This window comes from Geotrypetes seraphini, chromosome 12 (assembly GCF_902459505.1).
Source record: "Geotrypetes seraphini chromosome 12, aGeoSer1.1, whole genome shotgun sequence".
Taxonomy (NCBI): domain Eukaryota; kingdom Metazoa; phylum Chordata; class Amphibia; order Gymnophiona; family Dermophiidae; genus Geotrypetes; species Geotrypetes seraphini.
The window spans coordinates 112920516-112940965 of NC_047095.1; the positions used below are offsets into that span (position 1 = coordinate 112920516).

Genomic DNA, 20450 nt, shown 5'->3' on the forward strand with positions numbered 1-20450 from the left:
CTAGGATGAGGTTATATTCTGCTGTTAATGAGTTTTGGTAGATGAAGTTTTCAAATTCATGTCTCACTGTGGTCCAGTTTCCTGGTGTTATGTAGCAGAGCAAGCAGTTTAGTGAGTTTTTTAGTGTTGGGTTTGTGAGATGACACGCTAGGAGATCCATTTGCGGGGTGGATGTTTTTTCAAGTATGTTTAGAGTTAGGGAATTCTTGATTATTATTGCTAGTCCTCCTCCTCTTTTTTTTTCTCTGCAGGTTACTGTTATTTTGTATCCCGGCGGGCATACTTCTTTTATTCTTGGGTCTGTGTCTGAGGTTAACCAGGTTTCAGTGAGGAACAGGCAGTCAAGTTTTTCTGTTTTTATCCAATTTTTTATGTTTTCTGTTTTGGGTCCTAGAGCTCTGATGTTGACATAGGCACATGTAAGGGAGGTCTTGTCAGTCTGGGGAATGTGTGTTGTTTTCGGGTATATGAGTGTTGTGGGAGATGGATGAGATTTTGTTTTCGGAAGTGTTGGTCTTCTTCTCCAGGTAACAGTTATGGAGTGTTGAGTGCTGGCGTGGTGGTTCGAGTTTCTTGATGTGATTATTCTTCTGTTGGGATGTTGGAGGTTGGTTGTACTGGAGGATGTGGTTGTGGTGGGTAAGTTGTTTGCTGCTGCTTTCCAACTAGAAATGAGGAGGATTATCAAAAGGGTGGCTAGTGTGTGTGTATGCAAGGAGAGCTTCATTTTTGATGTCTGGTTCGGAGTGTTAGGTAGAAGGAATGGTTCTCCCTTTGAGTCCCAGCTGGATCGGGACACGCTCTTCTCCTCTCCTGTTTGCTTGTGCAGCAGAAAGGCTGCACGCTGGTGGGGAGTTCTTTTTTAAGTCTCCCGGAGACTCTGGCGATGCAGGGGAGGGGCGGAGCAAGGGCTCCCACGCTCCTCTCCTCTCCTGTTTGCTTGTGCAGCAGAAAGGCTGCACGCTGTTGGGGAGTTCTTTTTTAAGTCTCCCGGAGACTCTGGCGATGCGGGGGAGGGGCGGAGCAAGGGCTCCCACGCTCCTCTCCTCTCCTGTTTGCTTGTGCAGCAGAAAGGCTGCACGCTGTTGGGGAGTTCTTTTTTAAGTCTCCCGGAGACTCTGGTGATGCGGGGGAGGGGCGGAGCAAGGGCTCCCACGCTCCTCTCCTCTCCTGTTTGCTTGTGCAGCAGAAAGGCTGCACGCTGTTGGGGAGTTCTTTTTTAAGTCTCCCGGAGACTCTGGCGATGCGGGGGAGGGGCGGAGCAAGGGCTCCCACGCTCCTCTCCTCTCCTGTTTGCTTGTGCAGCAGAAGGGCTGCACGCTGTTGGGGAGTTCTTTTTTAAGTCTCCCGGAGACTCTGGCGATGCGGGGGAGGGGCGGAGCAAGGGCTCCCACGCTCCTCTCCTCTCCTGTTTGCTTGTGCAGCAGAAAGCAAACAGAAAGATGTTTATTATTTTTAATTTGTAATATAGTCAATATCTGTTTTTACTATAATTGTACACCGCCTAGAAGTTTGATTAGGAGGTATAAGAAATTTTAAATAAACTTCAAACTTGAAACTTGACTTATGATAAATATATTGAGAATGATTTCTATTCTTTCCTTATATTTGTCTTCTTTTTCTTTAGCCATATGGTAACTCTATGACTGGTAGAATTTTTTTTCACTCTTCATTCTATTTTTTTCTTTGTCTTGCTTTGTTTTTGCCTGATTTTCCGTCTTGGTTCTTGTCTTCTGGTCTCAGAGAGGTTGACTTGTCCAATCTGATGAGATTCAGCACTCCCATCTTTCTCTTTTGACCTTTTATAAAGGCTAACTCAATCCCAGGAATCTTTTGTCTGCTCCATTCACAAAGTATGTATATTCCACCGACACAGACAGAATTGCATCCCATATCAATACAACTCTTTATTTCACACTCACAGGTAACTATATCCATCATTGTGTTGAGCTTCTCCATAAATCTGTTTTTCTCTTCCAGTTTTGCTTTGTCCATGGAAATTTGTTAGCTTATTCCCACATGGAAGAGGCACTGTGGGTGAAACTGGAAAGAGGGAAGGGAAATGTATTTACATTAGTGTAATATATAGGCCTCATTTACAGACAGAAGACATGAACAGGTATTTAATAGAAGACATTCAAAATATGGCAGGAAAAAGGGAAGTAATAATAGTAGGTGATTTTAATATGCCATATATTGATTGGGGAATCTCTTTTTTGGGGTCTTCTAGAACTATGGAAATCCTGTATTTTTTACAAGGAGAACTGTTCCAGCAGTTGGTACTAGAACCTCTGCAGGATTGAACCATACTGGATTTACTGCTTACAAATGGGGAAAGTGTTTCTGATGTCAAATTGAGTAATTATCAGTGATCGCCACATCATGTGGTTTAATATTAAGACAAGTGTAGAGAGAACTTTTTCAAAAGTAAAGCTTCTGTTCTTAGAAAAAAACTAACTTTATTCAGATGGGGGATCGCGTCAAGGAATTGTTTTCTGGATGGGAACATCTGGAAGGAGTAGGAAAGCAGTGGACAAAACTGAAAGGAGCTATTGTAAGGGCAACATGTCATTTTGTAAGGACAGTAAGTAAAGTAAGGCTGCTTTGGTTCTCAAAAGTAGAAGCTGAGAAAGTAAGGAAAAGAGATTAGTTTTCATAAACTAGAAAAGATCACAGAATGAGAAACATAGGCAGTTATCTAGGACAGTTAAAAAAAAGGTTGAATAGTCAGGAAAGCAAAGATAGAAATGGAAGAAAAAAATAGATGACATGGTAAAAACAGCCGATAAAGATAAGACAGGATTGCTTACCAAATATTTCTGTCTTCATAATAAGATGTATGGGTATAAACTTAAAGATCTCAATATGTATACTTTGGAGGAAAGGCAGGAGTGGGGATATATTATAGAGACATTTAAATACCTGTGTGGCATAAATACACACAAGGTGAGCCTCTTTCAACTGAAAGGAAACTCCAAAGTCAGAGGGAATAGAATGAGGTTAAGAGGTGATAGGCTCAGGAGTAATCTAAGGAAATTTTTTTATTTTTTTACAGAAAGGGTTGTAGAAGCATTGAATAGTCTCTCGGTAGATGTTGTTGAGACAAAGATTGTATCTGAATTCAAGATAGCTTGAAGCGGGCACATAGGATTCCTTAGGGAGGGAGAAAAGGAGATAGTGGATACTACAGATGGGCATTCTAGATGTGTCAATGAGACTTTATCTGCCATCATGTTAAAAGGACCAATGCATACAAAGAGGTATGTGCTTCCCTTCATACTCTTCCTCCAATCCCATCACTTAAAATCAACCCAATCCCCAGAATAGACTCTTATAACCCAAAGTCAACCTTCCTTCCACAGAATAGACTATTATCCTCCTGAAGACCCTTCACAGAATCCCCACCTTCAAACTCATTTCTCCCCAAACCCTCAGCACCTACCAAAGCATTCCCTGGGGTCTAGCCTCTGAGGCAGAAGATATTCTGACATTTTTACTCTCCAGGTTTAAAATGGAACCTGTTAAATCTTTAAGTAGTTTTATACGTCTACTGCTGAGGTGAAATTGTGAAATAAGGAATTTTCATATTGTATTTTAACTGGTAATGCAAACCCTAGAAGTAGTCTATTTTGAATCCTGATGGAGCAAAATAGAATGGGATAACTCTTTCCCATCTGCTAGAAAGCAGGGAATCCCTTGGTAGGTCCAGTGGATTTCTGGGGAGTTAAGGGGCTGGGTTGACTTGAAGTGGGTGAGTGATCTGGTAAGGTGACTTTGGAGGCAATTGCTTCTGGGAAACAGGGTTGACCTCAAGGTTCTTATAATATGTTTGAAGGAGGGGTGGCCTCAAGAAGTGGGAGTGATTTCAAAAAGACAAGAATCTGCTCTGGGTGTTAGGAAATCTTTATTTTGGAACACTCTTTTTAAGGAAGTCTTTATTTAAGATGGTGCCCAGAAGAACTGGACTGCCCATTACTGGTCTAATGCTTCAGGGCATAACAATATTATTGACTCTACAGAAAACTAAGCTGTGTTAACATGCGATATTTAACTGTAGCTTAGTAGATAACTCCCACAGACTCTGGAAGATAAAGATAATTCTGAATTAACTATATTTCTTGACAGATCAGCTATGCTTCTCAGAATCCTTTTAACAGATATATTGTTAAGTTTCCTTATCTATATCAGACTGTGCCCAACATTCTTCATATCATTGCTGGGATCATGAAATTACTGAAACATTTCAACTGGACTTGGGTTGGAATCATTATATATGAAGATGACAACAGCCTGCATTTTGTCCATCTCCTGAAAGAAAGGATTGAGCAGAATGGAGCCTGTATTGAATTCATAGAAATACTCAGAGAGTGGCCAAATCTAAGAGTTGACAAAATGCATCAGACTATTCATAAATCATCAACTAAAGTAATCATTAGCTATTTTGAAATGCAACTTTCATGGAATTTCCTTCATCAGACACGTATGCTAGAGATACCTGGAAAGGTCTGTATTACCATAACTGACTTTGACTTCACAACCCACAAAGCATTGAAACCTCGTTTCCTGAATAACACCTTGCTATTCACAGGAATGAAGAAAAATATTCCAAGGTTTTTAAAATTTGTACGAGAGGTAAATCCTATTATGTTTCCTAATTATTCATATATTCAATCGTGGTGGAATGGACTATGTATAAATTTTTGCTCCAAAAGCATCAGAAAATCATGTAAACATAGAAAACCATATGGTTACCTTAACCATTGTACCAATACCCACTTTGCCAGCAGTTATTCCATTTACAATGCTGTGTATGCCCTGGCACATGCATTGGAAGACATGCTTTTCTCTGGCTCTGGAAATACCACCATGTGGAATGGAGACCGACAGAGATTATCAGATTATCTGCCATGGAAGGTAACATCATTTCATAAAGGAATGCTCTATTCAGAAATAGAATTGATGGGAATTGGCTATGGTAGAGTGGAGGAAGAAATTTAAAATTCTATGTATGATCCATCTTATGTAAAAGATTTATTATTACCACATGTGTTATCTAGACTTTTGCACTCATCTTAAAATAATTCTTCAGATTTTGGTCAGAATGAAATATTTGTATCTTCACATAAATTTGGGTATATGGGCCGTAAATTAGTCACCATATCTCAAAAAATATATGGAGGGGCATTTTCAATATAACTTCCAAATCCGAGATTAGACATTTTGTAGAATATGACCATTTTCAAAACAACAAAATATCTATTTGTTTCAAAAATGGCCATTTCTCAGATGTGCTTGTTCTCGGTACATCTACTGTATGTTTTTGAACCATTTCAGAAAAAAAATCCAAAAGGAACATGCACAAAACAAGCCATTGGGATGAAGGAGGGGCTTAGGCTTTAGATTAATTCCACTGAATATTTGGGGATAGCAGCCATTGCTAACCAGTTAAATAATTTTGAATTTCAGATCCTAAGTGTCATTGTGTTTTTAATTGTTCCATGTAATTAAACATTAGACTTGCAGATTATAAATGTTCATAAATATATAAACAAAAGGAAAACTGGCTATTCAGGACATTCCTGAAAATGTGTGCTTTATTCTTTAGCTTCATCGTTATCTGAGGAATGTGCATTTTAAGAACGTGCTGGGTGAAGAGATCTTTTTTGATGAGAATGGATACTTTCCCATGGACTACACCATTATTAATCTGATTAATCTATCCAAGTGGAATGTGGACTATAACATTGTTGGAAGTTACAAACCTTATGCTCTTCCTGGGGAGGATTTCACAATCAATGAAAAAGAGATAGGGTGGGAAGCTGCTTTTACTCAGGTGAGAGAGATGTAACATTTTGTAATATAAAAAAAACCAAACATAAAACGCAGAAGATCCACAAGATCCAATACAGCAGGAATGACAACAGCTCACACAATTTCTATTGCCAACTTTTAATTCATTATCTCCCTTTTTGTCAAAAGCTGACAATGTGGGCTGGCACAGTAAATTCTTTAATGTCCATAGGAATTGAATGGGAATCGGTGCATTTAACACATTGTACTCAGCTTTGTAAAAGGGTGTCTTTGGCAAAATAACACAAAGCATGTCCACATAAGAGCTGTGTCAGGGGCTATAACCACAACTGATAATAAAATAAAACAATTTGTTAGAAGAAATAGTATATAAATTAAGACACATAAAAAGAGATCGTGCCTAACTAACTTATTGGACTTCTTCGAAGGAATTAACAAACAGATGGACAGAGGAGACCCCATAGACATCATATACCTGGATTTCAAAAAGCCTTTGACAAGGTGCCTCAAGAGTGTCTACTCCGGAAACTGAAGAAACATGGGGTAGATGGAGACGTACATAGATGATCAGAAACTGGTTGGCGGGTAGGAAACAGAGGGTAGGGGTGAAGGGCCACTACTCGGACTGTAGGAGGGTCACGAGTGGTGTTCCAAGGGCTCGGTGCTCAGGCCACTGCTATTTAATATATTCATAAATGATCTAGAAACAGGGACAAAGTGTAAGATAATAAAATTTGCGGACGACACCAAACTATTCAGTGGAGCTTGGACTAAGGAGGACTGCGAAGAATTGCAAAGGGACTTGAACAAACTAAGGGAATGGGCGACGAGATGGCAGATGAAGTTCAACATTGAGAAATATAAAGTATTGCATCTGGGAAGCAGAAACCCGAGGTACAACTATACAATGGGAGGGATGTTAGCGAATGAGAGTACACAAGAAAGGGACTTGGAGATAATAGTGGACATGACAATGAAGCCGACGGCACAGTGCGCAGCGGCCGTTAAGAGAGCGAATAGAATGCTAGGTATAATTAAGAAGGGTATTACAACCAGGACAAAAGAAGTTATCCTGCCGTTGTATCGGGCGATGGTGTGCCCGCATCTGGAATACTGCGTCCAATATTGGTCGCCGTACCTCAAGAAGGATATGGCGTTACTCGAGAGGGTTCAGAGGAGAGCGACACGTCTGATAAAAGGGATGGAAAACCTTTCATACGCTGAGAAATTGGAGAAATTGGGTCTCTTTTCCCTGGCGAAGAGGAGACTTAGAGGGGATATGTTAGAGACTTATAAGATCATGAGGGGTATAGAGAGAGTAGAGATTCTTCAAACTTTCAAAAAATAAAAGAACAAGAAGGCATTCGGAAAAGCTGAAAGGGGACAGATTCAAAACAAATGCTAGGAAGTTCTTCTTTACCCAGCGTTTGGTGGACACCTTTAATGAGTTTCCAGAGGACGTAATAGGGCAGAGTACGGTATTGGAGTTTAAGAAAGGAATGGACAATTTCCTGCTGGAAAGGGGAATAGAAGGGTATAAATAGAGGATCACTGGACCTGTTGGGCTGCCACGTGAGCAGGCTGCTGGGCACGATGGACCTCAGATCTGACCCAGCAAAGGCATTGCTTATGTTCTTATGACATTTATAAAAATACTAAACACTTAAACACATTTATAAAAATACTAAACACTTAATGCCGCCAAACTGAAATCCAACCTAACCTAAATTATTTCAATTAGATTAAATGTTGTGTTAATTGAGGTTAATTGAATAATTATTTAGAAAATATAAAATTAAAAGTTAAGCACACAATTCCACGTGTGCCAGAATTAAACCCAAATATTTAATGCTGGGCCATTTTCAGCAACCAATATTGAATATGCTGGGTAGCCAACCACTAAAATGTTAACCGATTATACTATCAGTCAAAGATAGGACAGCTATTTATGTGATCCGTTTAGAACAACTGCCATCGCATACATAAGGACATACATAAGAACATACATAAGAACATAAGAAAATAAGAAGTTGCCTCCGCTGGGTCATACCAGAGGTCCATCGTGCCCAGCAGTCCGCACCCGCGGCGGCCCATCAGGTCCATGACCTGTCTGGTTTTCTAGATTTAGCCCTATAGACCCCTTATTGTTCTAACCATACTCTTTCTGTACCCTATCTACCTCTATCTGTACCCCTCAATCCCCCTATCCTTCAGGAATTTATCCAATCCCTCTTTGAATCCTAGTGTACTCTGCCCGATCACATCCTCCGGGAGCGCGTTCCATTTGTCCACAACCCTCTGAGTGAAGAAGAACCTCCTGGCATTGGTTCTAAACCTGTCCTCTTCCAGTTTCTTCGAGTGCCCTCTTGTATTTGTGGTTCCCCGTAGTCTAAAGAATCTATCCTTGTCTACCTTCTCTATGCCTTTCATGATCTTGAAAGTTTCTGTCATGTCTCCTCTGAGTCTCCGCTTTTCCAGGGAGAAGAGCCCCAGCTTGTCCAGCCTGTCAGTGTATGAGCAGTCTTCCATGCCCTTTACCATCTTCGTCACTCTTCTCTGGACCCTCTCAAGTATCGCCACGTCCTTCCTGAGGTGCAGTGATCAATACTGGACACAGTACTCCAGATGCGGGTGCACCATCGCACGATACAGCGGCATGGTGACTTCTTTTGATCTGATTGTGATACCCTTCTTAATGATGCCCAGCATTCTGTTTGCTTTCTTTGAAGCTGCTGCACATTGTGCCGATGATTTCATTGTTGTATCCACCAGCACACCCAAGTCTTTTTCAAGATTACTTTCCTCTAGCAATGCTCCCCCCCATTTTGTAGCTGAACATCGGATTCCTATTCCCTATAAGCATGACCTTGCATTTCTCTATGTTAAAGCGCATTTGCCATTTATTTGCCCATTCTTCCAGTTTACTTAGATCCCTTTGCAGGTCTTCGCACTCCTCTGTGGTTCCGACCCTGCTGCAGAGTTTGGTGTCATCTGTAAATTTTATAACTTCACACTTTGTCCCCGTTTCCAGGTCGTTTATGAATATATTGAACAGCAGCGGTCCTAGCACCGACCCCTGCAGAACACCGCTCATGATCCTCTGCCAGTCTGAGTATTGGCCCTTCACTCTAACCCTTTGCTTTTTGTCTGCCAGCCAGTGTCTGATCCATCTGTGTATACCCCTCCCACCCCGTGGTTCTGCAGCTTCCTAAGTAGCCGCTTGTGGGGTACCTTGTCAAAGGCTTTTTGGAAGTCGAGGTAAATGATGTCCATGGGTTCCCCTTTGTCCAACCGGCTGTTTAACCCTTCAAAGAAGTGCAGTAAGTTTGTTTGGCACGATCTTCCCTTACAAAAGCCATGTTGGCTCGATTTCATTTGTCCATTTCTTTCTATGTGTTCACTGATGCTGTCCTTTATCAGTGCTTCCATCATCTTACCGATAAACGAAGTCAAGCTCACTGACCTGTAGTTCCCTGGGTCATCCCTCGATCCCTTTTTAAAGATAGGTGTGACATTTACTAGTTTCCAGTCCTCCAGTATCTCCCCAGTTTTCAAGGATAGGCTACAAATTTGTCGGAATGTTTCCTCAGTTCTTTCTATACCCTTGGGTGTATTCCATCCGGGCTGGGTGATTTGTCGCTTTTCAATCTATCTATCTGTTGGAGGACATCCTCACGGCTTACCTCTCTGTGCTCCAGCTTTTCATCTTGATCCCCACTTATGATCTCCTTGGGTTCTGGTACATTGGATGTGTCTTCGTTCATGAAGACCGATGAGAAGAACCTGTTTAACCTATCAGCTACCTCTTTTTCCTCCCTTTCTGTCCCCATCATCCAACAGTCCCACCTCCTCCCTTGCTGGTTGCTTCTCTTTCACATATCTGAAGAACGCTTTAAAGTTTCTTGCTTCCCCAGCCAGCCTCTCTTCATATTCTCGTTTTGCTTTTCTAACCACCCGGTGACATTCCTTTTGGTGTTCCTTGTGTTCCATCTGGTTTTCCTTAGTTTGGTCCTTTTTCCATTTTCTGAACGACATTTTCTGGTCACCTATCGCCTTCTTCACTTCATTTGTTATCCACACTGGGTCCTTTGTTCAATTTTTTTCACCCCTTCCTAAACCTGGGAATGTATATGTTTTGCGCTTCTTGCATCGTGTCCCTGAGCAGGGACCAGGCTTTCTCTACGGTCTCTGTCTTTCTTGCGCTGTTTTTGAGTTTCTTTCTCACCATTTTTCTCATAGCATCGTAGTTCCCTTTCCTGAAATTGAGTGCCGTCGTTGTGGTTCTCTTCATCTTTGGTGTCCCTACTTCTAGTTTGTACCGGATCATGTTGTGATCGCTATTGCCTAGTGGCCCCACTATTTCCACTTCCCTTGCAGGTCCCCCCTAGTCTATTGAGGATTAGGTCGAGGGTGACCTCCCCTCGCGTGGGTTCCTTGACTAGCTGTTCCATGAAGCTGTCCCTCACAGCCTCTAGGACTTGCGCCACCCTAGCGCTGTTGGAATGTCCAATACACCAGTCTATCCCAGGGTAGATAAAGTCCCCCATCACACTTCCGCTTTCGCATTCCCGTCTCAATTCTGCTTCCAGGTCATGGTCGTATGCATCTGGTTTTCCAGGTGGGCGATAGTACAGTCGCAATTTTATGTCAGCTCCATTTCTTCCTGGTAATTTGACCCATAGTGATTCCAATCCTTCTGCCTCTGCTGCTGTATCCATCCTTGTCGAGTGGATGGAGTCCTTTACATATAGTGCTATTCCTCCCCCCTTCTTGTAAATCCTGTCTCTCCTATAGAGTTTGTACCCTGGCAGTACCACGTCCCATTTGTTATCCTCTGTCCACCATGTTTCTGTGATTCCAATTACGTCTAGGTCCTCTCTTTTGGCCATGACTTCCAGTTCTCCCATTTTGGTCCTTAGACTCCTTGCATTTGCGTATAAGCAATTTAAGTCCCGGTTTTTTCCTGCCCCTGCTGTTTTTCATCTTGATTGGTTACTCTTGCTGTTCCCCTCGTGGGCTGCCAGCCCGAGTTCCGATTTGTTATTCCTTTCCCTGTGTTCCAATTTGTTCTTCCTTTCCCTGTGGTGTATCCTCATTGTCCTCAGTCTGTACCCCTTTATCAACCTCAGCCTGTACCTAGAGAATGACACGGGGAAAAAATCTGTCCACGTCACTGCACCGTCCCCGGCCCACCATCCTCTGCACTGCCCCGTCACCGCCGTTCCCTTCACCGCCCCATCACCGTCACCGCCATCCCTTTCACCGCCCTGTCACCGCCACTGCCATCCTATTCACCGCCCCGTCACCATCCCCGCAGAATCCATATAAGCCTTAGTACTGCAATATTTAGCTTATTCCTTTCTTATAAATCAAAGTTCTGGCTACTGAACTAGAGAAAGAGATGTTCAGCTGGCAGGACTTTGTTTATAAATTTTTATCAACACAACTAATATACTACTTTATCCTAAAGCAAAAAAATAAATAAATAAATATAATTTTTTTTTCTACCTTTGTTGTCTGGTTTCTGCTTTCCACATCTTCTCATTCAATTCCTTCTATCCACTGTGTGTCTTCTCTCTGCGTCTTCCATTTGCTGTTACTGTGCCTCTCCCTTCACCCCCTCCCACAATTGGTCTAGCACCCATCTGCTTCCCTCCGCTCCCCCATAGTCTGGCATCTGTCTTCTTCCCTTCCAGCATCTTCTCCCCACTCTGCCTTCCACATTTCCCTTCAGGGTCTGTTCCTCTCTACCCTCTTTCAATGTCTGTTCTATTCCTTTCCACCACCACCCTTCCCTCCCTCCTTTACCATCTGTTCCTTTCTACCACCCTTCTTTCATATCTTCTATCAGTCCCCCCACCATCACTAGCAGTCTCTCTTCTCCCTTACCATGAGCAATTAGAACTTCTGAAAATTGTATTGCTGAGGCATTATTTCTAATGCCTCAGCATTAGACATCAATTTTATAATTCTTACTGTCTGCTCTGATTTCATTCACAATTTGGTTTGTGTTGTGGCTGAGGATTCCATGAGGCATTTAACCTTTTCCTGTCTCTTGAACTGTGATTTCAAGTTGATTCCTTCAATAATGGAGTCTCACGGCAGTAGCAGTTTTCTCTTTTGGGCTCTTTTGACATTGTTTAAGGGATTTCTTGTACATTTGGTGCTGGTCTTCTTTGATGAGGTCATTTCAGAATCTATTTCCAAGGAAGAGAAACTTTTTCCCTTTCACTCCCTCCTTCCTTGTGTGAGCCGGGAACACGCGGTCCCTGCAGCCCCCACCCACATGCCGGCTCGATCGTTTAACCAGCTTCCTCTCTCCACCTCACCTTAGTTTGTCGGCTTTCTTTTTCGGCGACCGGCACGCGCAGCTGCTCAAAGTTCAATCTTCTGCTCTGCTGCAACTTCCTGTTTCTGATTGGGTCAGAGCAGAAAATTGAATACTGAGCAGCCGCGCATGCGCGGCTCTTTGAAAGCGTGCCGGGCGCCGAAAAAGAAAGCCGGCAAACTAAGGTGAGGTGGAGAGAGGAAGCTGGTTAAACGATCGAGCCGGCGTGCGGGTGGGCGGGTGGGGGCTGCGGGGACCGCGCGATCCTTGATGCTTCACTGTGGTGACAAGACCATTCACCACTCCACGGGGCGGTGAATGGCCTTGTACCCGTCCCTGCAGAGGCTGCTATTTTTCATTCCCCATTTTGACGGGTTACCCGCGGCTAAATGCGGTAGCCACGGGTAAACCGCCACCGTGTCATTCTCTACCTGTACCCTCTTATCTACCTGTGTCCATAGCTTCTGCCGTTTCCTTTTCTTTTTGGTCCCCAGTTTCACTGAAACCCCGGACCCCTGTAGTTCACCTTTTGATTGTTCCCAGCATTTTTCCCGCTCAGTATCTTCATTGGATACTCTTGTCTGAAGTGTCGACGTCAGGTCAGCTGTCTGCTTTCCCCTTCTCCTCAGTTTAAAGCCTTCTCTATTTCTCTCTCGACGTTATTTGCCAGCAGTCTCATTCCTGCCGTGCTCAGGTGTAGTCCGTCCCTCTTGTAGAGTTTGCTCTTTCCCCAAAAGGTTGTCCAGTTCCTCACGAAGTGGAAACCTTCCTCATCGCACCATCTCCTCAGCCATGCATTTATTGCTAGCAGCTCGGCCTGCCTCCTCGCATCTGCCCTCGGTACTGGCAGGATCTCCGAGAATGCTATCCTCCATGTCCTCAGCTTCAGTTTCCTTCCCAGGATCCGGAACTGGTCAGTTAATGTAGTCCTGCTGTAGTTTCTTCTGCTGACATCATTGGTTCCAATGTGAATTATCACTGCTGTCTCTTCCGTCTCAGCTCCATCCAGGATCCTCTCAATTCTATCGCTGATGTCCTTCGTTCTTGCCCCTGGGAGACACGTCACCAGCCAGCCCTCCCTTCCTCCTGCTACGTGACTGTCCACTTCCCTCAGGATGGAGTCTCCCACTACGATCGCAGATTTCCCCTTCTTCAGCTTCCTCCTTGGCTTCAAGTTTGTGTCCTTAGCATGGTGCGACACTTCTCTCTCAAGGTTCAGGTGAGTCTTTGCCTCTTCTGATTGCTTGGTTCCTTCACATGTCCTTTTCCCCTGGTGTAATCTGATTGCTCGGTTCCTCCACAAGGTCTTTCTCCCCTGGTGTCAGGTGGTTTCTGTCTCTTGTCCGGTGTCAGGTGGTTTCTATCATGTGTTTTCTGTCTCTCATCTGGGGGTTCCTGCTCGTGCTGCTGATGGTCCTGTTTCTTCGCACTCCTGTAGGCCTCCTTGATGAATCTCTCGAGCTCCCTCACCTGCTCCTCGACGTGGCTCTCTCTTGTAGAGTCCTCAGCTGCCCAGCATGGTATTTCCGAGATGTGGAGTCCCTACAGCTCTTTGACCCTGTCCTGTAGTCTTCCGACCTCCTTCTTCAGGCTCTCTAGCTCCTGACACCGACTGCATGTGTACATCCGCCTACCCGCGGGGAGGTAGTCGTACATATGACACTCCATGCAGTACACTGGGAAGCTCCTCTGGGTTCCTGCCGCCTCCATTTCTCTTCCTCCCTCTTAGTCTCCTGGTGTGTTGTGCGCAAAAACAGGCGCCTGCTGTGCTGAAAGAGTAGAGAAGAAAAGAAAGAATGAATGGGAGAAAAGAAGTACCTTGGTTGATGATTTAAGTTTAGCTGCTGGGCGGCCTGGGCTCCTTCTCAAGGCTACTTCACAAAGGCGCTCTCGCTAAGGCAAGCGACTTTGCCGCTCACCTTCGCTGCTCGCCGAATGACCGCGCGCCGTTGGCTCGCCCCCTTTTAAGGGGGAGCCCGGGCGCCGAGGCGACCTCTGATGTGGTGGGGATGGGCGGAGCTTCCTCTCGCCGCTACCCCGATCAGGCTTCCACCCCTCCTCGCTGGCTTCCGCCCCTCTGTCTCTCCTCGCAGACCCGGCTTCCTCCCCTCTGCCTCCCGGTCTGGCTTGCTCTCCTGTGAGTAAAAAAAGAATAAAAGAAAAAAAAGAAAGTAATAACGCCACTGAGGTCTGCCTCGTGCTCCAGCTCCCTTCCTTTTAAGGGGGAACCCGGGCACCAAGGCGACCTCTGATGCGGTGGGGCGGGCAGAGCTTCCTCTCACCACTACCCCGATCAGGCTTCCGCCCCTCCTCGCTGGCTTCCGCCCCTCTGTCTCTCCTCACAGTCCCGGCTTCTTCCCCTCTGCCTCCCGGTCCGGCTTGCTCTCCTGTGAGTAAAAAAAGAAAAAAAAGAAAGTAAGAACGCCGCCGAGGTCTGCCTCGTGCTCCAGCTCCCTTCCTTTTAAGGGGGAGCCCGGGCACCGAGGTGACCTCTGATGTGGTGGGGTGGGCGGAGCTTCCTCTCACCGCTACCCTGATCAGGCTTCCGCCCCTCCTCGCTGGCTTCCGCCTCTCTGCCTCACTGCCCCTCTGTCTCTCCTCGCAGACCCGGCTTCTTCCCCTCTGCCTCCCGGTCTGGTTTGCTCTCCTGTGAGTAAAAAAAGGAAAAAAAGAAAGTAAGAACGCCGCCTCAAGATCTTATTTCTGACCTACAAGTGTGTTAATTCTGCTGTCCCGCAATATCTCTTCTCGCTTCTCTCACCTTATATATCTCCCAGAGAATTCCATTCCTCAGATAAGTCACTCTTATCTTTAACCATCTCCTCCACTGCCAGTTCCAGACTTCATTATTTTCATCTAGCTGCCCCTATGCTTGGAATAAATTATCTGAGTTTGTCCGTCAAGCCCCTTCCCTTCCCTTGTTTAAAAGCAGACTGAAAACCCACCTTTTTGATATAGCTTTCAATCCTGAACCTTACTCCTCTGCCCTCCAACCCAGCCTGCTGATTAATTGTTCCACTTAACTGTATCCATGATATCCTGTTTGTCTGTTTTGGCTGTTTTAATTGTAAGCTCTTTTTGAGCAGGGTCTGTTTTCTTATTCTTTGTGACTCTGTGCAGTGCTGTGTTAATCTGATAGTGCTATAGAAATAATAATTGGTAGTAGTAGTAGAAAAATAATGTGCATTTTATACACTACAGTCCACTGTCATTTGAAGACAGTTTTTTTTCCTCAATCTTCAGTCATTTCCACAATCCAGATGCAGTCAGAGCTGTTCTCCTGGCTATAGTAAATTACCCAGAGAAGGAAAGCCAGTCTGCTGCTATGACTGTACTCCCTGTACAGGTAGAGAGATCTCCAATCAAACTGGTGAGTGATGTGTAACACTTGAGATGCTCATGGTGGCAGGTTATTCAGTACGATGTCTGTTCTGTGAATATGATAAAAGCCGTATTGAAAAAAGACCAAATAGACCATCCATCCCAGAATTCTGTCTCCAACAGTGGTTGGGCTTGGTTACTTAGAAGAATCCAGTAGATTATTCAGATCCAGAAGTATATAGTGGAGGTACCCAAGCTTAAGTGTACACTAGGGGCTCTACAGCTAATGGATTTTTGGGAGAATAATTTTAAAGGTATAGAGGGGCATAATTAAAAGGGACGTCTAAGTCCGTTTACGTCCATTTCGCAAGTCATCCAAAGTCAAAAAGTGCCTAAGTGACATTTTCGAAAGAGACGACTAACTTCTTTTGACTTTCGAAAATCGTCCAAATTATACGTCCTGCAGATCTGATCTGAAACGTCTATCTTTATAGTCCATTTTCGTACAAATGTCCGTCCAAGTCAAAAACGTCTAGAACAAGCCCTGTTGGACGTGGGAAGGGTCTCCAAAGTGATTGTCAGAACACCCAGACAGGGCACCTAAATAGTAGGGTACCTTACAGGGCACTGCTGTGAACTTCACAAACAGGGTGCCATGGCTTCTCCTCACTACAGCTCCCTTATAGGTGACAGTGAACTCCCCAAACCACCTCCAGAATCCCCTAGACCCACTTATCTACTACCCCTATAGCCCTTATGGATGCAGGAGCCACTTATATGCCAGTACAAAAGGGTTTTGGGGTGTATAGGGGAGTGCACATGTTTCAGTAACAATGCAGTGATTACAGGAGCTTATGGGCATGGGTCCATCTCTCTATGGGTCCCAAACCCATCCCCAAGATGACTTAAGCTGCCTCTGGGCTGGAGGACTAGGCTTTCCTATGCTAGGCAGCCAGGTGATGATGGTCTGGAGGCTGAAATTTCAAGTTATGATTAAAATTTTTATTGGGGTGGGGGGTGTTAGTGATCACTGGGGTAGTGTGTGGGGGTCTGTGTTATGTGGTTTCAGTGATTATCTGGTGAGTTTAAGTGGGTTTTAGTGACTTAGACCATGTTTTAGATGGTCTAAGTCAAAACGTCCAAGTTTCCTCTGTTGTTTAACTTTCGGTTATACATGCTGTAGGACTAAGTCTAAGTCGGCCCACGTCCCGCCCAACTCCCGCCCTCGACACGCCTCCCAAAATGCCCCGTTTAGCTTTGGACGTTGAGCCTATGAAGTCTATGAAGGCCTAAGTCGTTTAGAAATACATCCAAAACCCGGTTTGATTATTGGCACTTGGACGTTTTAGAGAAATGTTCGTCTAAGTGCCGATTTAGGCCGGTTTTTGGACGTTTTTCTCTTTCAATTATAAGCCCCATAGTATATAGAAACATAGAGTATGATGGCAGAAAAGGGCCGTCGGCCCAACACGTCTGCCCACTCAAAAGAACCCTCCCCTTAAAAGAACAATCCCCCTAAGCAACACCCCGAAGTGAACCCACATGTTTATCCCATCAATTCTTGAAGTCGAGCACGTTGCTGGCTTCAACTACTTGATGTGGAAGGCCATTTCAATGAACAACCACCCTTTCAGTGAAGAAGTACTTCCTGATGTTACCTTGAATTCTCCTACCCTTGAGTTTGAGCGGATGCCCTCTTGTTGCTTTGGGACCCTTAAGAAACTGGCTTTTTATTGTAGCTTAGTTTACTATGAGAGTCACTGATCTATAGAATCTTATTTATGTGATATTTGAATAAAAAAAACCTGTAATCAATTTCATACGCTGTCCTATTCATAGTGATCAGAAGCATCAAGTTGATAAGCTTCTTAACCCTTTCAGGACCAAGGGACATATTTGTCCCATAACTTTAAAATCCTATAAATTTTGATTGGGATAGTCTACAGTTCTAAATTTGATATGTACGGATTCCATATGATACTGCCTTTATGTAAACAAACTGGTTCCGACATTCATTCATTAGCATCGTTGCCAGATTGACGAGAAGATTCACTTGCCACACTGTCCATAAGCCAGAAGTTTGATTTAAAAAAAAAAAAAAATTATGATATTTCACAAAAAAAAATCAATTTTTTGGCATCTGCAAGCCCTTTTTACCATAAAAATGTCGTCAAAACCACAAAAATTGGCCTACGATTCTTATGGTCCTGAAAGGGTTAAAGAGACTGGAGGGAAAGAAGATGTCATTGGGAGGGTAGGAGGGGATTGGGGGCTCTTATTGTTTTAAAATGTAACCCCTGGCCTCCTGTGGTACCCTATAGATGTTTATGTGCACAGGAGGCAGGCCAGAAGGACACTATCAGGGAAAAAGAAGGTAAAAAGGACAAATAGAAATTCCCCCTTTACCAGTATATTCAGGGACTGGGACACTGATCCCCAGAGCTATATGTATAAAGGTAGCCAGCAACTTAGAGCAATTCTCTGCCAGATTCCACCAAACTATTAACCAGAGAAACAAGCTGCTTCTCCCTACTCCAAACTGTGGATCTGTCTCTTTCTACACTGTTCTCAAGCTGAAAAAATAAAACTCTGCATCTTTAGAAATCTATTTTAGGAGGATTTGGTGAGATATAAGACCAAAGCACCATAAGCCTCCTACCCTTTTTAGCACAAAGAACATGCATAATTTAGTGAAACAGTAATGCTATTCTTTTAAAGTAACAAATATCAGCAATTAATTTGCAAAAACACATAACAGGCAATTCAATAACTTTGTACCACCATTTAGGAACCACAATTAAGTTGGTCTATGGTACGGTTACCATATGGCTACAGAAAAAAAGAGGATGGATTAAGACATTCAGGTTTTACTTCCATTGTTTTCAATAAAAGTATAACCCAGATGTCTCATTCCATCCTCTTTTCACTGAAGCCATTGGGTAACCCTAGTCTATGGGCCACATAAATGTTAGTATGTACATGTGATATTTATGCATCAAACATACAATATTTTGAAACCCGTGGGCTTAAATATAATCCCCATCTGTGGCCCATCTATGTTCCATCCCTGTGAAAACCCCTCTGACATTTCTCAAACTATATGTGAAGGTTTTTTTCATAAATATAATTTAATGGGCTTGTAATCAATAATGTTCTTGCAAACTTTGCACATTCTTTATGATTTTTAAAAAAGGGAGCGAAATTAGGTACAAATTTGGACATTCCATTTTTTTGCAAATATTTTACTTCCCCAATGCAAAGATGTCCTCAAGAACCCCCCTAAAAGTGCATGGTTCATGAACCCTATGTGCAATGTTAAGCAATTCTCTGACTTATTTTGGCAAGTGACATAGCCCAACATTGAATTTATGGACATAAAGTCATCTGTGTTCAGCAAAATGATTAGCACCACCAGCTGAATATCAACCTTCACATCTTTAAAATTTAGAGCAATATTTAGCCATTCTTGAAAACTGAGGTCATTTTTCAGATGCTAAGAAAATTCTATTTCTTCTCAGATATGGACGACTGTATAAGATGCCCAGAGGACCAGTGGCCCAATGAAAAAAGAGATGCCTGTGTCCCAAAAATAATAAGCTTCCTTTCACATGAAGAAACTTTGGGAATCATTTTGACACTTATCAGCATTTTCTTTTTCTTCATCACTGCTGTCATTCTGGGAATCTTCATTTATTACCAGGCTACTCCTATTGTGAAATCCAACAACAGGAACCTAAGCTACATTCTTCTAGTCTCCCTCATGCTCTGCTTCCTTTGCTCATTGATATTCATAGGCCATCCTGATAAAGTGACTTGTGTTCTCCGACAGGCTACCTTTGGAATAACTTTCTCCATCTCTCTCTCCTCTGTCCTGGCAAAAACAATCACTGTGGTTATGGCTTTCCAGAGCACCAAGCCTGGAAGCAAACTCCGGAAATGGATGGGTTCCAGGGTCTCATACTCTATAGTCCTTTCCTGTTCCCTTCTTCAAGTTTTCCTTTGCCTCATCTGGTTGGGAGCTGCTCCTCCATTCCCACATCTTAACATGGAAGGAGAAGATGGAAGAATTCAAATTGAATGCAATGAAGGGTCGGCAATTGCATTTTACTGTGTTTTGGGTTACCTGGGATTTCTGGCTGGTATCAGCTTTATTGTGGCTTTTCTAGCAAGAAACCTGCCTGGCAGTTTCAATGAGGCCAAACACATCACCTTCAGCATGATGGTATTCTACAGTGTCTGGGTGTCTTTCATCCCTACATACCTGAGCACCAGGGGCAAGTATATGGTAGCAGTGGAGATATTTGCTATCCTGGCCTCTGGTTCTGGAATACTGGGGTGTATCTTTATTCCCAAGTGCTACATTATTCTATTGAGGCCTGAAAGAAACAATAGAAAGTATATCACAAAAAAATGAATTGACTTCAACTTCTCTAAATGTTAAAGGAAACCTAAGGGCTCTTTTTACTAAGCTTTGCTAGCGGTTTTAGCACACACTTAGGCACTGATTCTCCAAAAGTGCGTCCCGATTTTAGGCAGCTGTAGGCGTCCTACAGCTGTCTAATCAGCCAATCGGGATCCACGTTTTTTAAAAAAAATGCTCCCCAGGCAGGCCTGAAGGCGCCTCCGGGAGCCTAGGGAGACCCGCAAGACGCCTAAGCTCACCTAAGGGCCTTAGGCGGGCCTTAGGCGAACCTAGGCGGCCTTTCGCATCTCCCTAGTAGAGATAGAAACGCTTAAAATGTAGACCAGCAAAATGTTGGTCTACATTGTAAGTAGACGCAGCTGCTATACTTATTGCGGCAAGGGATCTCTCTGCCTCTATAAGTATAGCGGGCCGCGGCCTGTCCAATTGGATGCCCCCCTCCGACACTACCGACCGCCCCCCGACACTACCAACCGCCCCCCCCGACATTACCGATCTCCCTCCCACCCCGACACTACCGATCGCTGGCAGAAGGGTGCCCAAACCCTCTTGTCAGAAGATGCCCCC

The 20450-nt window shown here is 43.9% G+C and overlaps 1 protein-coding gene across 1 annotated transcript in view; it reads left to right on the top strand.

Moving 5' to 3' along the window:
- LOC117346306 (vomeronasal type-2 receptor 26-like) overlaps nucleotides 1-19874 on the top strand; it is a 34567-nt gene extending 14693 nt beyond the window's left edge. Inside the window, exons 4-7 of the mRNA XM_033915706.1 lie at nucleotides 4126-4632; nucleotides 5606-5833; nucleotides 15383-15509; nucleotides 18979-19874. Of these exons, the coding sequence (XP_033771597.1) occupies nucleotides 4126-4632; nucleotides 5606-5833; nucleotides 15383-15509; nucleotides 18979-19874 (1758 nt within the window). The remainder of the gene's footprint in view (nucleotides 1-4125; nucleotides 4633-5605; nucleotides 5834-15382; nucleotides 15510-18978) is intronic.
- The last annotated feature ends 576 nt before the right edge of the window (nucleotides 19875-20450 follow it).